This window comes from Gekko japonicus, unplaced genomic scaffold (genome assembly GCF_001447785.1).
Source record: "Gekko japonicus isolate JY-2015 unplaced genomic scaffold, Gekko_japonicus_V1.1 scaffold342, whole genome shotgun sequence".
Classification (NCBI taxonomy): Eukaryota; Metazoa; Chordata; class Lepidosauria; order Squamata; family Gekkonidae; genus Gekko; species Gekko japonicus.
In genome coordinates this window covers 735990-753565 of record NW_015169785.1, presented here as the reverse complement: position 1 = coordinate 753565, position 17576 = coordinate 735990, and the positions used below count along the sequence as shown (strand labels likewise).

General features: G+C 44.4%; 1 protein-coding gene across 1 annotated transcript in view; it reads right to left on the bottom strand.

Annotated features, from left to right (window-relative positions):
- TMEM151B (transmembrane protein 151B) overlaps positions 1–16257 on the bottom strand; it is an 18338-nt gene extending 2081 nt beyond the window's left edge. The window contains exons 1-3 of the mRNA XM_015416912.1: positions 16182–16257; positions 12378–12445; positions 2521–2574 (exon numbers count right to left, since the gene is read on the bottom strand). Of these exons, the coding sequence (XP_015272398.1) occupies positions 2521–2574; positions 12378–12445; positions 16182–16257 (198 nt within the window). The remainder of the gene's footprint in view (positions 1–2520; positions 2575–12377; positions 12446–16181) is intronic.
- Positions 16258–17576: the final 1319 nt, after the last annotated feature.

Sequence of the window (17576 nt, the reverse complement as noted above, 5' to 3'; positions counted from 1 at the left end):
TCCGATCATATGCACGACTACAAGTCAGCTCGGGGCGGCACCTATGACTCGACTCATGTCACTTATATCATGTATTTTGGCCCTTTCTTACATGGGAACCCAGTATCTATTTCCTGCCACTTACGGCTGCCATATTCCTCTCTCATGTGCGCTCATGAGACCCATGGCATGCTGACTTGGCCTGGCACTTATGAGCATATTATCATCCTTTTACATTCTGAATGAAGCAGCTGAATGGCTGCTTCGTCAATTAGCTCATGTCACAAAGCAAGATTGTCCCCCCTTCCCACACACATAAACTTCCCCTCTGTCACTTGAAGCCCATCTGATGTATGTAACTCCCAGGAAATGGCAACGACGCCTCTATCACAATTTGCTACTAACACTTATCTCCCTTTCCCAGTGATTTCTGCCCTCAGTTTAAAACCTTCCTCTCAAGACAAATTATTAGTATTTATGGAATCCAAGCTATTCACCTGCCAGGTCTAGATATGGCTCCTTTCCCTTCTATCAGTGGAAAGCAATCAGATGAGATTGACATCTCTCTGTCTCTATATCGCTTCAGTTATATTCCAGAATAAACACAGCAGTAACAAAGAAAAGTAGAACAACAAACTTGGAATCAACCAAGTCCTCTGGGCTCATACATACACCAGTAAACTCATTCGAAGTAATTTCTTTGTGTAACCGTATGTTTTAGTTATGAAAAAAAGAAAGGATGTACAGAGTTTAAACACTAGGGAAGGACAGCAGTACTTGGGACTCCTCCATTATTCTCTAGTACTTGGTATTTCTACTCCCATCAGCTTAGAGAGGGAAGAAGGGCTTTCCCTTTCTCATAATAAATTTGGTGGAGATGTCAGACTGAACTGTGAACACTACAGATATACAGCCATGGGCAGGGAATAGGATTTACACTACAAATGCCTGATGCTGGAAAGTGTGTAATGATCAAAGATGGCTTTTACTCCTTACTTTGTTCAGCAAAACCCATTTTCCTTTCTACTGCTGAGGATACCTACTGCATACTGAGCAAGGGAACCAGAGGCTCTGTATACTCTGGATGGGCCGCGGTGGCTTAGGGGTTAAGACACTGAGCTGCATACTGGAAGGTCTGTAGTTCAGCAGCTCGAGACGCTAGTGCTGTCTGTTGGAGTGAACTCCCATCTCTGGCCCCAGCTCCTGCCGACCTAGCAGTTCAAAAGCAAGAAATTGCAAGTAGATAAATAGGTACTGCTTCAGTAGAAAGGTAACAGCGTTCCATGCACCTCGGCACTTAGTTATGCCAGCAACATGGCCATGGAAACGTCTTCAGACAGCACTGGCTCTTTGACTTGGAAACGGAGATGAGCACCGCCCCCTAGAGTCAGATTCGACTGGCTTTTGAGCAAAGGAAACCTTTACCTTTATACTCTGGATGTGTCTACAAACGAAAAGGTGATCTTCACACTGAGGATGAACTAGAAGCAATCCCTGTTGCTAGAGATGAAATTCCTGCACTTGCTTATCTGGGCCTCAAAGTTTGATAGGAATGTAAAACAATAAAGATAGAAATATAAAGGATTGGCTTTAATCACTACCGATGTGCTGCTTACAGAACTGCAGGTGGCTAAAACGGAAATACATTACAAATCACAGTTTCTCTTCTGCCTGGATGCTGCTAGTTCTATTTTTATACATCTCACATCTTCTCAGAGTAACTCTAGACTAGCCGGCCTTGCTTTTTTCAATCTTCCAAGCTACTAGGATGCAAGAGGCAACCTTTCCACTGGCACAGTTGTTGTCCTTGAAGTCTTTATCACATGGGGTTTTTTTTCCAGATCCTTGATTTTTTTCCATAAAATGTAATTTCTGTCTGTTTCTATAACCATGTATCCTATTTGTATGGAGGAGGAATATTGAAAGATGTCTCCAGATCTCCCCTATTACAGCATTTTAACTGCATAGTTCTAGTACATGTCACTGGGCAGACTGTAGAGATTGTATGGCCCAGTCTTCCCCTACTCCAAGGCTTCATAAAATGATCCTCACGATGTGTAAAGCCTGGTGAGAGGGAGTGCCGGATAAGGACACATTACAAGAAACTGCAGGTGCTCAGCCTTGCAGCAGTATCAAAAGCCTTCTTACAAAGAAACCTGACCAGATGATCTCTAAAGGAACAGTACACTGCATAACGTGGTGATTTGGCTTCGCTTGAAGTCCTGAACTTCTGAAAGCAGTTTGAGAAAGGACAATACGTTGAGAGCATCCACCCTATTATCAGTAAACTGGTCTAGTATTTTTAATGAACCTTCTGAGTATGGAGCTAACAAATTACCGTATACAAGGACTAGAACAGTGCTCCCCAATGATGTGCCTGCACAGGCCCTTTGGTGGTGGCCCAATCTACTATCCTGTGGCGGGGGGGGGGGAGAGTTGTCCTGGGAGAAGGGATCACGGGGCAGCAGTAGCCCAATCAGGTGTCTGGCAGGGGAGAGGAGGGAGCACAGGGACAGCAGTGGCAGCAGCCTGTTCACTCACCTGGGTGCAGGAGGTCGCCAAGCATTTCTCATCAAATTTCTTGCTCCCAGGTGGCTGCCAAAGGGTCAGGGGAGAAACAGATACCAACACAGAGCATTGTGCAAAAGGTTTTACTCCCTGCCTTGGCATTTCTGTCTCGTTGCCCCCGGCAGCACACCGGGCACAGCAAAAGCAAATCAAGAACTTCTCCAATTTACTCCTTGCTTCACCCTTGTGGAGAAAATCTTTACTTCCTCCTGCTATGCTTAGGCACTTGCTGGGGACAACGAGAGAGAGATACTGGGGACAGTAAAACACTGTGATTTAATACTCACCTCACCCCTGCAGCTGCTTATCTGTGCATTTTATCCCTTCCTTGGTAGTCTTCCTTGTATGTGTGTGTGTTTCTGCATTATCCTCCCTCCCCCCCTTTAGTTTTCTCTCTGTGTGTGTGTGTGTTTTACCTCCCCTCCACTGGTATTTTTGTGTGTGTGTGTGTGTGTGTGTGTGTGTGTGGAGGAACGGGCCCGCGTCCGCTGGCAGACCCCGCTCTGCCCACCCCTCCTTTGCCTCCTCTGGCACCTGAAGGGGCAGTTTTTCACCACTGCCTCCGGGTATTGCTGCCACCACTGTCCCTGTCTTGGGCTCTGGTTAGGCGGGACAGCCTCCTAACCTCCCTCTGATGTCGCTAGGAACCCACCTTGGGCTTCCTGGTAATACTCGGGGCTCCCCTGGAGAGTTGGCAACTGACCGTTTTGCCCTTATTCTCCTCCTCAGGGAGTCCCCAACCCACTCTTAGCATGTCCAAGCGGCTGGGGGAACTATGTGGTACAGAGGGACTTCTCAGGGTCAACAGTAAAAGGATTTATTTTGAAACCACTCAACTATATACAGGCATATTAACAGTGAACTGAAGAATCAAAATAAAGGTGGATAATAAATCGCTCCCTCTCTCCCTTCACTACACATACCCTGTCTAGATGGTCTGCAGGGCAGGCACATGACTTGCTTTCACTGGAGGAGGTTAGATTAGCACAACTCCCAACATGGCCTCTGCCTCCTGCAGACTCCAGCCGACAGCCTGACTGGCTCCAGACTTCAGGCAGACCGACCTCAATTCTCCTAGGCTGCTTCCCGCCCAAAACCTCCACTATATCAAACAGCCCTTCCCGCCCAGGAAGTGACTCTCCCTCCTGCAGCATTCTGGGGCAGATCTCCTCACAGCCTTGATGGACTTCCTGTCCTCTCTAGGGAGCTGCCCTCTGACTACTGGTTGGAGACGGGGGGGAAATGAGGAGGAGACTAGGCCAAGGCCTACCTCAGGTTTGATAGTCCCCTCCTATCTGGCCCACACCAACTTAAACATATACCTAAAATGGCGTTTCTCCACAGTGTGCATTTGTGTTACCTTCGTGGATGTTCTTCTCTGTGTGTTTTATCCTCTGCTTTATATGGGTGTTCTTCTCTGTGTGTATGTGAGAGAACTTTGAGGATAAATGCTTGGCTTCCTCTTGTCCCCACTGGTCCTTTTCTGTGTGTGTGTGTATGTGAGTGTGCGTTATCCCTTCTTAGACTTCTGTAGGTATGTGTGTTTATATTTCTCATTCCGCCTTCTGCTTGTATGTTGATGTGTGGTTGGCTCCACCTCCTGTAACAGCCATTTTGTGTGGACCCCTGTCTCAAAAATCCAAAGGTGCCCACAGGCTCAAACAGGGGACCCCTGAACTCAAGAAATTACAAAATTCATGGGCACCACTCAAAATTCTGCTATCTTAAATAACAGCTACCCTTTGTCCCCTCCTGTTCCCAAATCTCCATCTAGAAGTCTAGCTCTCAGCTTTAAACTGGAGCATCATTTGTGCTTGGATGGGAGGAGGCAACAGGATGGCTCTGGGTGATTGGACGGAGCATTGGCTCTCAGCAGCCAGGTAATGGTAACTCTTAAGCAGCTTTCTGCAGCCCCACTCCAAGGGGGGGGGGGAATAAGAATAGTATCATCAGTAGGCAGAAAAAATGTAGAAAAACAGGTGCAAGGTGAAAAAATATTTAGTGCTTGTAGATCCCTATGCATTTTGCAATTTGCTTCATCAGGGGATCATTTCCAAAGTTATTCACTTTCCACCTTGAGCAGTAAGATAACTGAGACTAAGGTTGGCTGTATTTTATAACCAAGCCCCTCTTACTCTCTTTTATTGAAAGACATTGGCTCTTGAAGCATCCTTCAAGATACTGTTTTGATTGCCTAGCAACAGCCACTGAGTGCATTCATTTCTTAAAGCTATATATGATTTTTTCTATTTGGGGGGGATTAAGCCCCCTAGCAAGAGGAAGAGTGGCATGGTATGGGCTGATCAGATCTGAGATGCTAAGGTCAGTACTTGGATGGGAAACCACCAAGGAAGACTCTGCAGAGGAAGGCAATGGTGAAACACTTGCCTGGAAAACCTCTTACTGGTGTAGCCATGTTGGTTGCAAAACTTGACAGCACTTACAAATGTGACCCCACCAATATATATATATTTTTAGATTTCAGATGTTTCTGCAAACCTGGGGCATTATTGGGGGGGGGGGTTTCTGTAGAAAGAACTGTCTTGTCTGTTCATGGTTCATATAAGTATCCACAGATTCTGTCTTTCTGTTTGAGGCAGAGTTGGAAATACTGCTTTGACACCAGGGAAGAACTCCCAGAACCTGCACTGTCAATCTTGGTGTACATTTAGAGAGCAATCTTAAGTAGAATCCTATCAAGGCCTATTCAGTGGGGCTTACTCCCAGGAAAACGTTCTAAGGACTGCACTGTTAGAGAAGGATTTGCCTTGTCCTTCATACCTTGGGAGATACTGGATGCTATGGAGTTTGGCAGGTTTTCTGTGTCTGGATTGGAAAAAGAATGTACTCAGGAAGAGGTTGGGACCAAGTTTGTTATTTCATTTATTTATTCAGTTTATATTCTGTCTTTCTTTAAGGTATAGAACATCTTACACAAATATTTAGAAATATCCATTTAACTCCCCCACTAATTTTTCTTAAATAGTCCATAATACCCACACAACAAGTAACAACATACGGTAGCGAATCTTGAGAGCAGAAAGTGCATTTCTAGTGTTGTTCAGTTTTGAAAATATCCAGTGCATTTTAACAAGCCATATTGCCAGGTGTCAAGGCCATCATTAACCCTCAATATCAATTCAAAATAGGATTGGCCTCTGGGGTTGAGTTAATTATGTCTCCAAACAACATCCTGCTCCCAGAAAGCAGGTGGCTTTATACTAGTAACAGCACTGAAAGAATGAGACAGATGGAAAAAATGAGAGAGCACTTAACACGAATAACTGGTTTGATCTGTGCTGAGTACTGGCTGAGTGGCTCAGGCCATCCTCAGTACCGGCTCTAGTCTCTCTAAAAGAGAAACACAGCTATGCTTGATCTCCTATCATGATGGAACACTAAATGGCAATGTCTTCTTTTAGCTTTCCTGTGATTCCTACTGCCCCTCATAGCATTTGCCAGTGGAACAACATATCATTCTGGTATCTAACTTGGGTTTCCCATGACTAGTGGATCTGAATTTCTAAGGAAGCATAACAGCGACAGTGCAGCTGTCTGCACATTATAGGTAAGACAGGATGCTACATATTCCGTGTATCCACAGTGCTAACCCTGCCTGATCGCCAGTACTAATTACCTAGTATCCTCTTCTATCTGCTCTCAGCCCAGCAAAATTGCAGGAGTTCCTTGTTTACTTTGCATCTTTTATCTTAGCACAACAACTCCAAGGAACAGGCCACCCTCCCATCATATTCTGCTATTAGTTGTCCTTAGAAGAATATCCCTGTTGCAAAACAGGGATTTCTGACCGTATTGAATTACAAGAAACTATGGAAGGCACAGTGTTTCAGGCTCCCACCCCCAAGTCCTTATCAAGCCTGTCTTTGGTTTCTGAGCATTCAACAGGATTTATTCATGAATTGTTAATCTTTTCACTGCAGCCTTGAGGTCTGCTCACATGCACAGAATATTCCCCATGGGACATCTTGCAATTCACAGTGCCTTGGTCTCTAGCCCTAATTTTAAATCCCCTACTATTCTCTTCCAATTCATTCCCTTTGTCTTCTGTCTTCCAGACGGTCCAGTCTTCCGCAAAGTATCCTAAATTCTATAAAACCAGATTTTACAGTTATGCAAACATCAGTTACAGAACACTGCAACAAACTACTCTAGTGTCATAATAAGCAAAAACATGGTAAAGGTAAGACCACTAGTGGCTGTTTAAACTGATTGATTGACCATGATTTCATCTCCCACTGTTGTGCATTTATACTCTGCAAGTTTATAGGGTCTTTCTAGCCCTGCCAGCATGTTTTCAGGAATTCAGTGTTATTGGTGATAGTTTCAGAGAGTAGCTGTGTTGGTCTGGAGTAGAACAGCTAGACTCATGTCCAGTAGCACCTTAGGGACCGATGGTATTTTCATGAGCTTTCAAGAGTCAAAGCTCCCTTCATCAGGTACGTCATCAGATGACTCTCAAACACGCCTATCCTAAAAATCTTCTTAGTCTCTAAAGTACTATTGGACTTGAATTTATTGTTACTGGAAGTTGCCAGTGCACAATTTTCCATCATAACACTGAAAAAAATGCTGGCAAAGGGCAGATTTTAATCCCACTAGTGACTACGGTGATTTGCCTTCTCTCCCAGAGGTGCAAATTACTCCCTGCCAGAGAAAACAACATGACAGCTATCATTGCAAGTCAAGAGGGATTTCTAATTCAGCTGCTTCAGGAAGATTATCAAGGGAGGCTTCTTACAATGAGATATGGTCTGGAGGAGACAAAAGGCACTACAAACTGCACAACATGCAAAACTAAGCTGGAAATGTGCTGAGACCCAATATAGAGGGAATTCTGTTTTCAAAGAACTGCCTCACTGGATAAGCGGTAGAGATTTAACAGAATAAGAAATTTCAGTCTGCCTTGTACTCCAATAATATGAAATGAAACTATACTCTTTTTTCTGTTTTAATGTGCCTTTCCTCTGTCCTCATTGCCCACAACCTAACATCCACAGAAATCTTTTTATAGATTTAGGAAAAATTAAGAAAATTAGTAAAAGCATCCGTTACCATTTAAGTTAACACATCCTGGGTTCAAGGTAGATTAATTGGAATTTGACAGACCTTTATATGAAACAAAATATAAATTGATTAAGAAATGTTATGTGTTTTTGTTACACGTAAAGATGGAGGATGAGCTGATCAAAAATTGTATGTTAAAGTGGGCCCAAAATGTTGGTTATAATATTGATCTCGACCACTGGTCACAAATGTGGAAAACAAATGTAAAAATAACTAAATTGGTTGCTTTTAAAGAGAATTTAGTATATAAAATGTTTTATAGATGGTATATAACACCAGAAAAACTAGCTAAAATGTATCATGGAGTGTCTGATAAATGTTGGAAAGACATGGGTAGGGAGTTTTTTCCACGTTTGGTGGAAGTGTAAAGATCTGATGTTATATTGGAGAAGGGTTCATGAGATGTTACAAAAAAAATATGTTTGGTAACATTACCATTTAAACCGGAAATGTTTTTACTATGCCTGATGTTAAAGATAAGCAACTTAAACATTTAATTATACCCATAGTCACGGCAGCAAGAATAATATATGCTAAGTATTGGAAGAAATCAGAGATACCAATGGAAAGTGACCTTTTGACAAAAATCTTTGAGACAGAAGAAATGGACATACTATCAAACAGAAGTAAGCAAAATGGGAAAGATAACTGGATAATATTTTATGACTGGGTAAAAAGAAACCTTGAAGATCAAGAATAATGAACTTAAATATTAAAATCTTAGGGAAACTCTAGCTTGAACTGTGGAAATCTTAATTTTCTTTTTTCAGGATTCATAAGAGAAAATCCCAGCGAATGGGTTAACTGATAACTACATAAAAGAAAAGAAATTGTAAACAGAAGTAGAAACTTGTGACAGCTGCAATACAAACCTGAAGGAATTTCCCTATATGTCTTACCCCATACCCTTTACCCTTCCTACCCTTTAATGTCTGGTTTTATTATGTGTGAAAATCTAATAATTTTTTTTTAAGTTAACACATCCTGCTGTTCTCCTCCCTCCCTCTCTGCTATGGACCTGCTCAGTGGCATACCTAGCCTATTTGGTGCCCAGGGCAGATAATTTTTTAACACCCCCCTCCTCTACTTATTTTTTTTTTTGCTGTCAAGTCATAGTTGACTTATGGCGACCTCATATAAGGCATTCAAGGCAAGAGACGTTTGGAGGTGGTTTGCCATTGCCTGCCTCCACATCAGCTCTGCTTAGCTTCTGAGATCTGACTGGATCAGGCTAGGCTGGGGCTATCCAGGTCAGGACCCCTCCTCTATACAACAAAATTATTTTCAGGAATAATCATGAAATTATTATTATTATTATTATTATTATTATTATTATTAACAACAACAACAACAACAACAACCATAAAATAGGTTCAGGTGGGTAGCTGTGTTAGTCTGAAGCAGCAGAACAAAGTTTGGTCTTAAAGGGGCCACTGGACCCAAGTTTTGTTTCAAAGGCCAGAAAAGAAAAGTAGAGAGTGAAAATTTTATTTTATATAACTTCGTATATATAATCATGCCAGTAAAAAGATATTCAAATTCCAACATGCTATGTCATCAAGAGCCAGGGTGGTGTAGTGCTTGAAGTGTCAGACTAGGATCTGGGAAGTCCAGGTTCAAATCCCCACTTGTGTCATGGAAGCTTGCTGGGTGACCTTGGGCCAGTCACATTACTCTCAGCCTAGCCCTGACCTGGATAGCCCCAGGATAGCCTGAACCCATCAGATCTCAGAAGCTAAGCAGGGCTGACATGGAGCCAGACAACCGGCAAACCACCTCCTTGAAAACCCTACAAGGTCGCCATAAGTCAGCTGTGATTTGATGGCAAAAAACAAATTCCATCACACCACTTGTGTTCTGAGCAGGCACTTGTGAGGACTTCTGTTCTTCATTCTGAAGCTCAAGAGCTGACCATCCCAAACATCCATGAGGCATTTTTAAGAGCTAGGAGTCTGCCTTTGTACTAACTTTTATTAACTAACACAAGCCAAAGCATCACAAAATAGTACTCTCAAGCTTCACCAGACTGGATGTTAAGAAACACACTACTGCCTAAAGAAGGTCCCCCATTCCCCATTTTTTCCTAAAGAACTACAGTCAAACCAGAGAATCTCTGCAGTAGAAACTGTAAGCCGCCCTGAGCCCGCGCGTGGGGAGGGCGGGGTATAAATAAAATTAAATAAATAAACTGAGGGGGGCATTTTTGCAAGCCCAGCAGAGTACCCAGCAGTGCCAGTGCAATCACAGAGTGCCCAGCAGAACCCAGTGCCATTTTGACAATGCCAGCTGATGTCAAGCACAGAAGCACAGTACAAGCAAGGGGGGTTGGAAGCCCAGCAGAACCAATGCAATGTACAGTGCCCAGCAAACTCAGTGCCTTCTGTTCATAATATTAACAAAGGTTTGCTACTATATTACTCTTAAATACATTCTGTCACCAAGCAGGATAGGAGTGATAAGGTCTTGAGACCAAGAAGTGAAAATAAAATGCGGGAGGACATGGAAAAATTAGGTGAAGGGAGACAGAAATGAATGAGAAATGTGTGGGAAACAGGGGGATAAATTAAAAGATGGAAAGGTTGCTTTATCTTGCTGCAACATTCTAACTACAGCTTTGCAAGATCTGGGTGCAAGGAAAGGAAGGAAGAAAGGCTAGACTACTGGAGAAAATGACCTGCAGTGGCAATTACTGTAGCAGTTATCAGCGTCCTGGCTTGGAAACGGATGTTTAGCCAATCCTAGCATGCTTTTTGCTATGCTCAGACTTCCTTCACCCCTAGTGGCTGTAGCCAGAACTGTATTTTAAAAAGTAAAAGGAAAGACCTTCGGCTGGAAGCAGCATGATGCTGGCTTCAAGGGCCCCCTCCAAAGGCCTTCCTCAAGCTGCACCTGGGGCAGACCACACCCCGACCCTTGATACACCATTGAACCTGCTATACAGTATTAGGGCCCATTCAAGCATTTACTTCTTAAAGATGTATGTCAGGGCTATTTTTGGGCAGGAACGCACAGGAACGGAGTTCCGGCTGGCTCCCGAGTTGGCCACGCCCATCAGGAACTCATTAGCATAATAGGACACACCCAACAGCAGAAACTCATTAGGGTTGGCTACATTAGGGGTGTGTGGCCTAACATGCAAAGGAGTTCCTGCTACAAAAAAAGCCCTGGACCGTTTTGACAACAAACAAGGTACATAGAATAAGAAGCAAAAGGTGGGTGTGGCTGGATGACCACACTTCTGGTAACCTGGGGGTGCGGCCTAATGTGCTAATAAGATGTGCTGTCAGGGGTGTGGCCTAATATGCTAATGAGTTTCTGCTGTTGGGTGTGGCCTATTATGCTAATGAGTTCCTGCTGGGCTTTTTCTACAAAAAAAGCCCTGAATTGCTCTCAAATGACTGCCACATCACATTTCACAGGAGGTGATAGGGTGTCGGTACTCTGAAAGTGTTTGTAAGTCTAAACAGCATTCTTTCCATATGAAAATTTAAGTCAGAGAGAGGGCTTGCCTTAAGTCTCACAACTGCACCCAACTTTTGTTAGTTTCTGGACTATCACTTTTCTGAAGATCCACCTCAGTGACACTATGCTTGAGAATTATCATGTAAAGTAGAGGCAAGATACTGATGTGTTAACATATCTTGACAGACAGGACAACAAAAGGGTTGCTGGGTGTGAAGAAAAGAAACTGCATAACAAGCAAGCACAAGCTGCACTTTCCACAGATCTGCTGTATGCAATCATTTGGTCAAGATACAAAATACAGTCAGCTTTGCTCCTCTCCGTCAACAGCCATATCTCAGACTGGAGCCATGGTGGCTTCATTTTTTCCTTAATTAGTGCTAAAGAAATCCTAGCTTTCAGTCATCTTGCAAAGAATGGATGTGCTGTATCAGGCTCTGTCTAAGGAAACTGAATTACATAATCCTAGATCCCTACATGTTCCCTAAATTAGCACATATTTCTTTGCAAAGTGAGCAATGCTTCTAACTGCAGAAGGAAAGAAACATCATGGACCCAGGGAAATGCTCTGTTGGGAATGATGAGGGTATGCCACTGACTCAGGGGCTCAGAGACTGTCCATTCCACCCATATCCCACCACCTCAAAAGCACATCTGGCTAGACTGTAGGTAAATCCACGTTCTAATCTAATGTATATGGCCTTTGGTGTCATCAGCAGTGATCTCCCTCAGAGGACTGTTGAAAGGACAAGCAAAGCACTCTGAACATTAACATTATAAATGTATTTTAAATTATATAAAGATTTTTAAAACCCATATTTCATTTCCTAGTTTCTAGTCCTGATTGTTACCATGAAAAGGCTGAATGAGTTTCAGAAATTGCTAATCTGAACTTCACACAATTAAAGGGGAGCTTGAATCAGCACTTGTAGTGCCTATGTGTATATACATGCATTTACATGTTCTGGGGAAGGGAGGGGAAAGCCATTGGAAAAGAAAAACATGGACCTGGAAGTAACTGTGCTGTGGAGCCTCATCTGTCTGACGGACAGATCTAGACAGAGACAATGCAATGGTTTAAATACCCTAGTGATTCCTCTAGATCATTCAAGACTTGCAGCAGCAGAGAATCTACTTCTGAAAAAGCAGTGCTTTCTGTGGTGCTGTTGACAATCCAAGGTAACTCCCAGAAGAGTAGAATGACAGCAGCTTCCTCTCAGCTTCAGACTCCTATTTTCCAGGTTCCTGGTTTTACTTTTCAGTTCCTCCCTATAGGTTTTTACCACAAGGGGCTCCAACTCCTGGCTACTATTCACAATGAGTGAAGAAGCTTTTCCTGTACAACTGACCACTGGGGATGAGAATAGTGAGGAACATGAGGTATCAGAATTGCCTTGTTACACAGGCAGCACTAGTGTGATACTACCAGAACAACTTCACAGCTCAGGGAATGATTTATTTGAATCCTGCACCCAGTTACTCGTGAATAGGGATGGGCACAAATCCACTCACAAATTAAAGTTTATCATGAATTTTGGCTGGTTTGAGTTTGCAAAGTGATGTTCACAAACTGAAGAACCACCACAAACTTTTACAAATTTTGATGTAGTTTGTGATGAGTAGAAAGCAGAAGTTTAAATGGCTCTGAGCCATTTAACCCCCTGTTTTCTGGTCTTCATGAAACTGCTTTCTGCTCCCTGCCATTTTTTGCGGGGAGCAGAAAGCAGTGGCTTAAATTTTAAATGACTCACAAACTGAAATGAACCAGTTCAGTTCACAAGCCAGCATATCAGTTTGTGGTTCAGTTCATGGTTCAGCCATGAACTGAACTGCAAAACTGTAGTTCTTGCCCATCCCCACTCATTAATATTCCACTTAAGTCAATGGAATTTATGTATTGCATAACTGATTAGTAGAACTTCATATTTATTGAACTCCACCAGTGTAGTGGTCTCTACTTGTACAGTTCTCGGGTTGTAAGGTAGGTCTCCCCAAGAGGAGTCAAACAATTGTACTCAGCTCCTCCTAACCACAATCACCCTCCCACAGCCAGTAATTATGCATGCCTTGATGTATTCAGTCTTTCAAGTCCACACCTCAATGATGCTGGGATGAAAGCACTAGTTAGCACCTGAGCCATCTTCAATTTTTTTTGTGCTACATTTGGGCATGATCGACATCCTTTTCTTGAGGAAACTGGCACCAATATATTTGAAAACCATTCTCTACTTCATAAAGCAATTTCTGTTCTTTATACTAACATGACCTAAATTCATTCCCACTGCCTGCCAGCCCACACAGCTCCTCCGGCAGGAAAAAAAAGCTGGACTATCTTCTCATCTTCCATACAAAACATAGGACTGAAAGGCAAAATGATGGAGCTGGTGCATGCTGTCCCTGTTCTACATCCAAAGGTTGCCTGTCCTGAATATCGAAAAACAGCTTTTATCATCAGGCACTGCATTTATCTGAAAACATAACTGAGTAACAAAAACCTTCCATCCAGGAACCCAGGTATCTTTAAGGTACTCACACTGAGTAACTTTCTCATTTGCAGTCCAAGTAGTACCATAACCCTGTTCAAGTCAAAGGAGATGCCTCAGTCCTGAATTAGCATTAGTCTACATTACAAAACAACCATATAATGATGATGGGAAGACTTAATGTAACTAAGCTAGTAGGAGGATCTCCTCTCTTGGGTTTTTAGTCAGTAGTGGGTTCTTTACTTTATCCCATAATTGTAGTTTCCCCTCCCTTTTCTTCTGTTATAGTTTTTGTAGTGTTATAAAAAAAACAATAAAAAATCCCCTCCGGGGGCTCAAAAACAACAACAACAATAGATACAGTAGATCCATGAAGAACACCATCTCTCCACCAGACTATAGAATTCTTATGAAGTGGCCTTACATCACTTGTGTTGCAATCCTAAACAGAGTTCCACCCCTCTAAGCCCACAACGGTCTGCTTAAGATGGCACTAAATCTTCAGTTTCTGACACTCTCAGAAACTCCCCCCCCCCTTGAAGAGATGCTTCCCAGGGGAAAGTTCCCTCAGTCTTCTTTGTTACTAATATCATTCTCGATTAATTGACCAGACGTTTTCACATCAGATTAAAACAACTGTCTCATACTTAAATTCATTCCTCTCTCTTTTTTAAAGTACAGAGAAAAATCTACCCTCTAACCATCTTGAACTGTTGCATCATAGTGGACAAAAGATTCAGCTACTAATGAGGGAAGTCCAGGTTCAATCTCACTTCTACTATGAAGTCACAAGGCAAACAACTCTCTCTCTCTCTAACAGGGATGACAATATTGACCTACCTTAAGTTTTTAATATATTTTAATATATTTTAATATATGTGAAGTGCTTTGAACACTTCAGAGTATTATACAAATGTTAATTATGTTTATTATGATTACTGTGATTATCATTAATGAATGTGTGAAAAAAACAAGAGCTTGACAACTACAGTAGTGAACTGCTTATTAAAATGCTTCTGAAATTCTGGACAGCAGTGAGCGGCTGTACAGTATCTTTCAAACCCATTTACACAAATTCTGGCAATAAAACAGTAGAATCATAGCACTAACTAGTTATATGTGTAAGTGCTACCAAAACTATACATGCTGCACAGAAAGAAGAAGATGGTGAAGTCCAAAATACAGAGACATGGCTTCCTTCTTCACTCCAGTGAAACAGGGAATGCCAACACACATACCATTATCATTGACATCAGTCCTCATGCATACAGTCAGTGGCAGAAGGTTGGTGGAAAACACCCACTGACATTTGCTGTGGTGGTGGACAACTGACTGGCATCTACAGCCTGCCTTACCGTAATAAACCGTCTCATATGTGCATAGCAATTCAGGACACGGTTCATGCTAAACCATAAGAAAGTCAATGTTTTCTTTGCCTGCTACCTGTCACGAAAACCTTTCAGTACTCCTTCTGACATCCTAGCTTCCTTCCTCTGCAGTATGTTCTCAGTGTTTACCCTAACTGCAGCTCTTTCACTCTTAAGGTTTGTTTACATGGCAGGGATAATGATTTTCTCCCTGCAAAGAAAGCTTCATGGTTTCTGTTTAGCATTCACATTAACTTGTTGCAGGTTTTTTTAAAAGATAGTTTTGGCACGCTTAAAGGTTTCTGAGGGTTGGTCATTGCTATAGGCAATGAAAACTACTGATTTTTGTAACACGAAATAAGAAAGTGAGACCACACGTAACACACCAAGCAGTGTGTCATCACTAACTGAAGCCTTTGAACAAGCAGCCTCAGCTCTGGGGCAGATGGTTCTCTTACTCTTTCACTGCCATAGAGCCTTGGCTTTTTTGGGCTCTCCGTTTGTCATAAAAAGGAAACACAGTAACTGCCCTTCAGGAATGACAAATGGCTCTTTAATAACACTGAGCTCTCTGGCTCATAAAAGCTTTTCACACACACACATACACACATACACACACAAAATGTACCAGTCTTTTAAAGGCACCACAAGACACTTCCCTCATATGAACTGCAACAGACTAACAAGGATACCTCTCTGGAATGTGCCGTGATGGGATACATGCTGTTTACAGAGGAATCAGCTATGCTTTTCTAGACAAATCCAGAGTTTATGTACACATGCAAAATCATGCCCCTTTGTATCAGATTTATATGCCCAGAACCATAACTATTACCCCTTCCTTCCTTCAGGCCTCACAATCAGGGATGAAGATCCCAGACTCTTGCATATTCATGCCCTGAAGTGATGGTGGGGAAATCCTCTCTGTTAGGGGTCAAGAGGTAACAACTCCGTGTCAAGTGATTCTCAAGGAGGCTGGATTTTTTTCTCCCTAGGTTTGTTTAGGGTCAAATCTGTCAGCAATTGCCGGGATGGAAGGGCGCAGTGTTCAGTTAATCCAGAGTAGAAAGACGTGACACCCACAGATGAACCACCCACCACCACCACCACCACCCTTTCCCCAGGCGATTAAGAAGGAGAGCTGCATTACAAGTCCGCAAGGAAGGCTCTCTGGTCTCGGGGCCGCGGCGGCGGGGGGTGGGGGGGAGAGCAATGGTGCCAGCGGAAGATTGCGTACCTGTGTATGCAAAGCGGCCCGGCCCGGCCAGAGCCGGGGTGCAAGCCCAGAGCCCCGTGCCGGAGCGGAGCCTCATCGCGATGCAATGAGCGTGCCATGCAAAGCCGGTCACATGCAGATGGGTACAAGGTGTTTTGCTAAGGGCCGCCCGGGGAGGGCGGCCACCGCCACCGGCAGGTAGCTCCGCTCGGTCCTCACCTCCTCTCGGGCCGCCTCCGCCTCCTCCTGAGGCACCGAGGTGCTGCTGCCTCTCTCGCTGCTGCTGGCCGCGGCCGCCGAGGCTGGGGGGGTTTCCACCACGGCAAGCCGGCGAGCGCCACCCCAGCGTCCGCGCCGGGACCAGGGGCCGGGGGCCGGCGAGAGCTGGGCAGCCGACGGCGCCTCCGGCATAGCGGCCCCCAAAGCCCAGGGGGCGGGCGGCACCCCGGCTGGGAAGGGAGGCAGGCGGGCGGGCACGGCCGGGGAAACCCGAGCCGGCAGGGAGATCCTCCACGTCGGGCGGCGGCGGCGGCTGCTGGCTGCTCTGCGGCCGTGGATTGCCTCTGGACAGCTGGTGGCTTCGCGCCTGAGGGGCTCCCGCCGGAGCCGGAGGGAGCAGACCTCACGCAGCAACCCGCCGGGCGCGGGGGTGGGGGGAGAGGGGGCGGGAAGCTGAGGAGCCGGCGGGGGACAGACGGGCTGCTGCGAGGCGCTGGAGCCGCTCGCAGGTGCAAGGCGGGAAAGGCGACGAGAGGTGCGTGGGGGAGGTAGGGCGGGGAGGAGGGGCGGCGCGGAGGAGGAAGAGGCTGGCTTCCTCGCCGCGCGCCTCTTGCCTCTCCCCCTCGTGCGGGGAGGGGAGGGTGTGTGTGACCTTGAGGCTGCCGCGCTCCCTCAGCCTCCCTCGCTCGCCCCCTTTGTCTGCCCGGCTCTGTGTGGTAGGCGAGCAGCCGCACTCTCTCCCCCCCCACACACACACCCTCAAGCCTTCCCTTCTTTGCATTTAAATCCATGGAAGAGCTCCCTTCCAAGCTCCAAAAATGATCTCCATACAAGCAGCAGCGCGGGAAGCACCTGAACTTGCTCGCTTGCTTGTTCTTTCCCCCTGAAATATAAAGTAACTCCAATATTAGGTGAATATTTTTAGAGCTGATCTGTTCCCTGCACCTGCCAAAAATTCAGACATTTAGGAGGCACCTAAACTTAATTTCAAGGGCTGCCTATACATATAACCAACCCCATGGGATTAGTTCCTGTTCTAAATTGGCAAATGTATGTGATTTGCTGCAGATGATTAAAGTTGCTGTCAGAGAGATTAGAGGATGAGTCTCAAAGGCTCCATTAATGTCCAAGATGAATAGCCATGCTTGCCCAGATATATATGCAAACACACAAGAGGCAAGTGCAAGTTGAAACTTA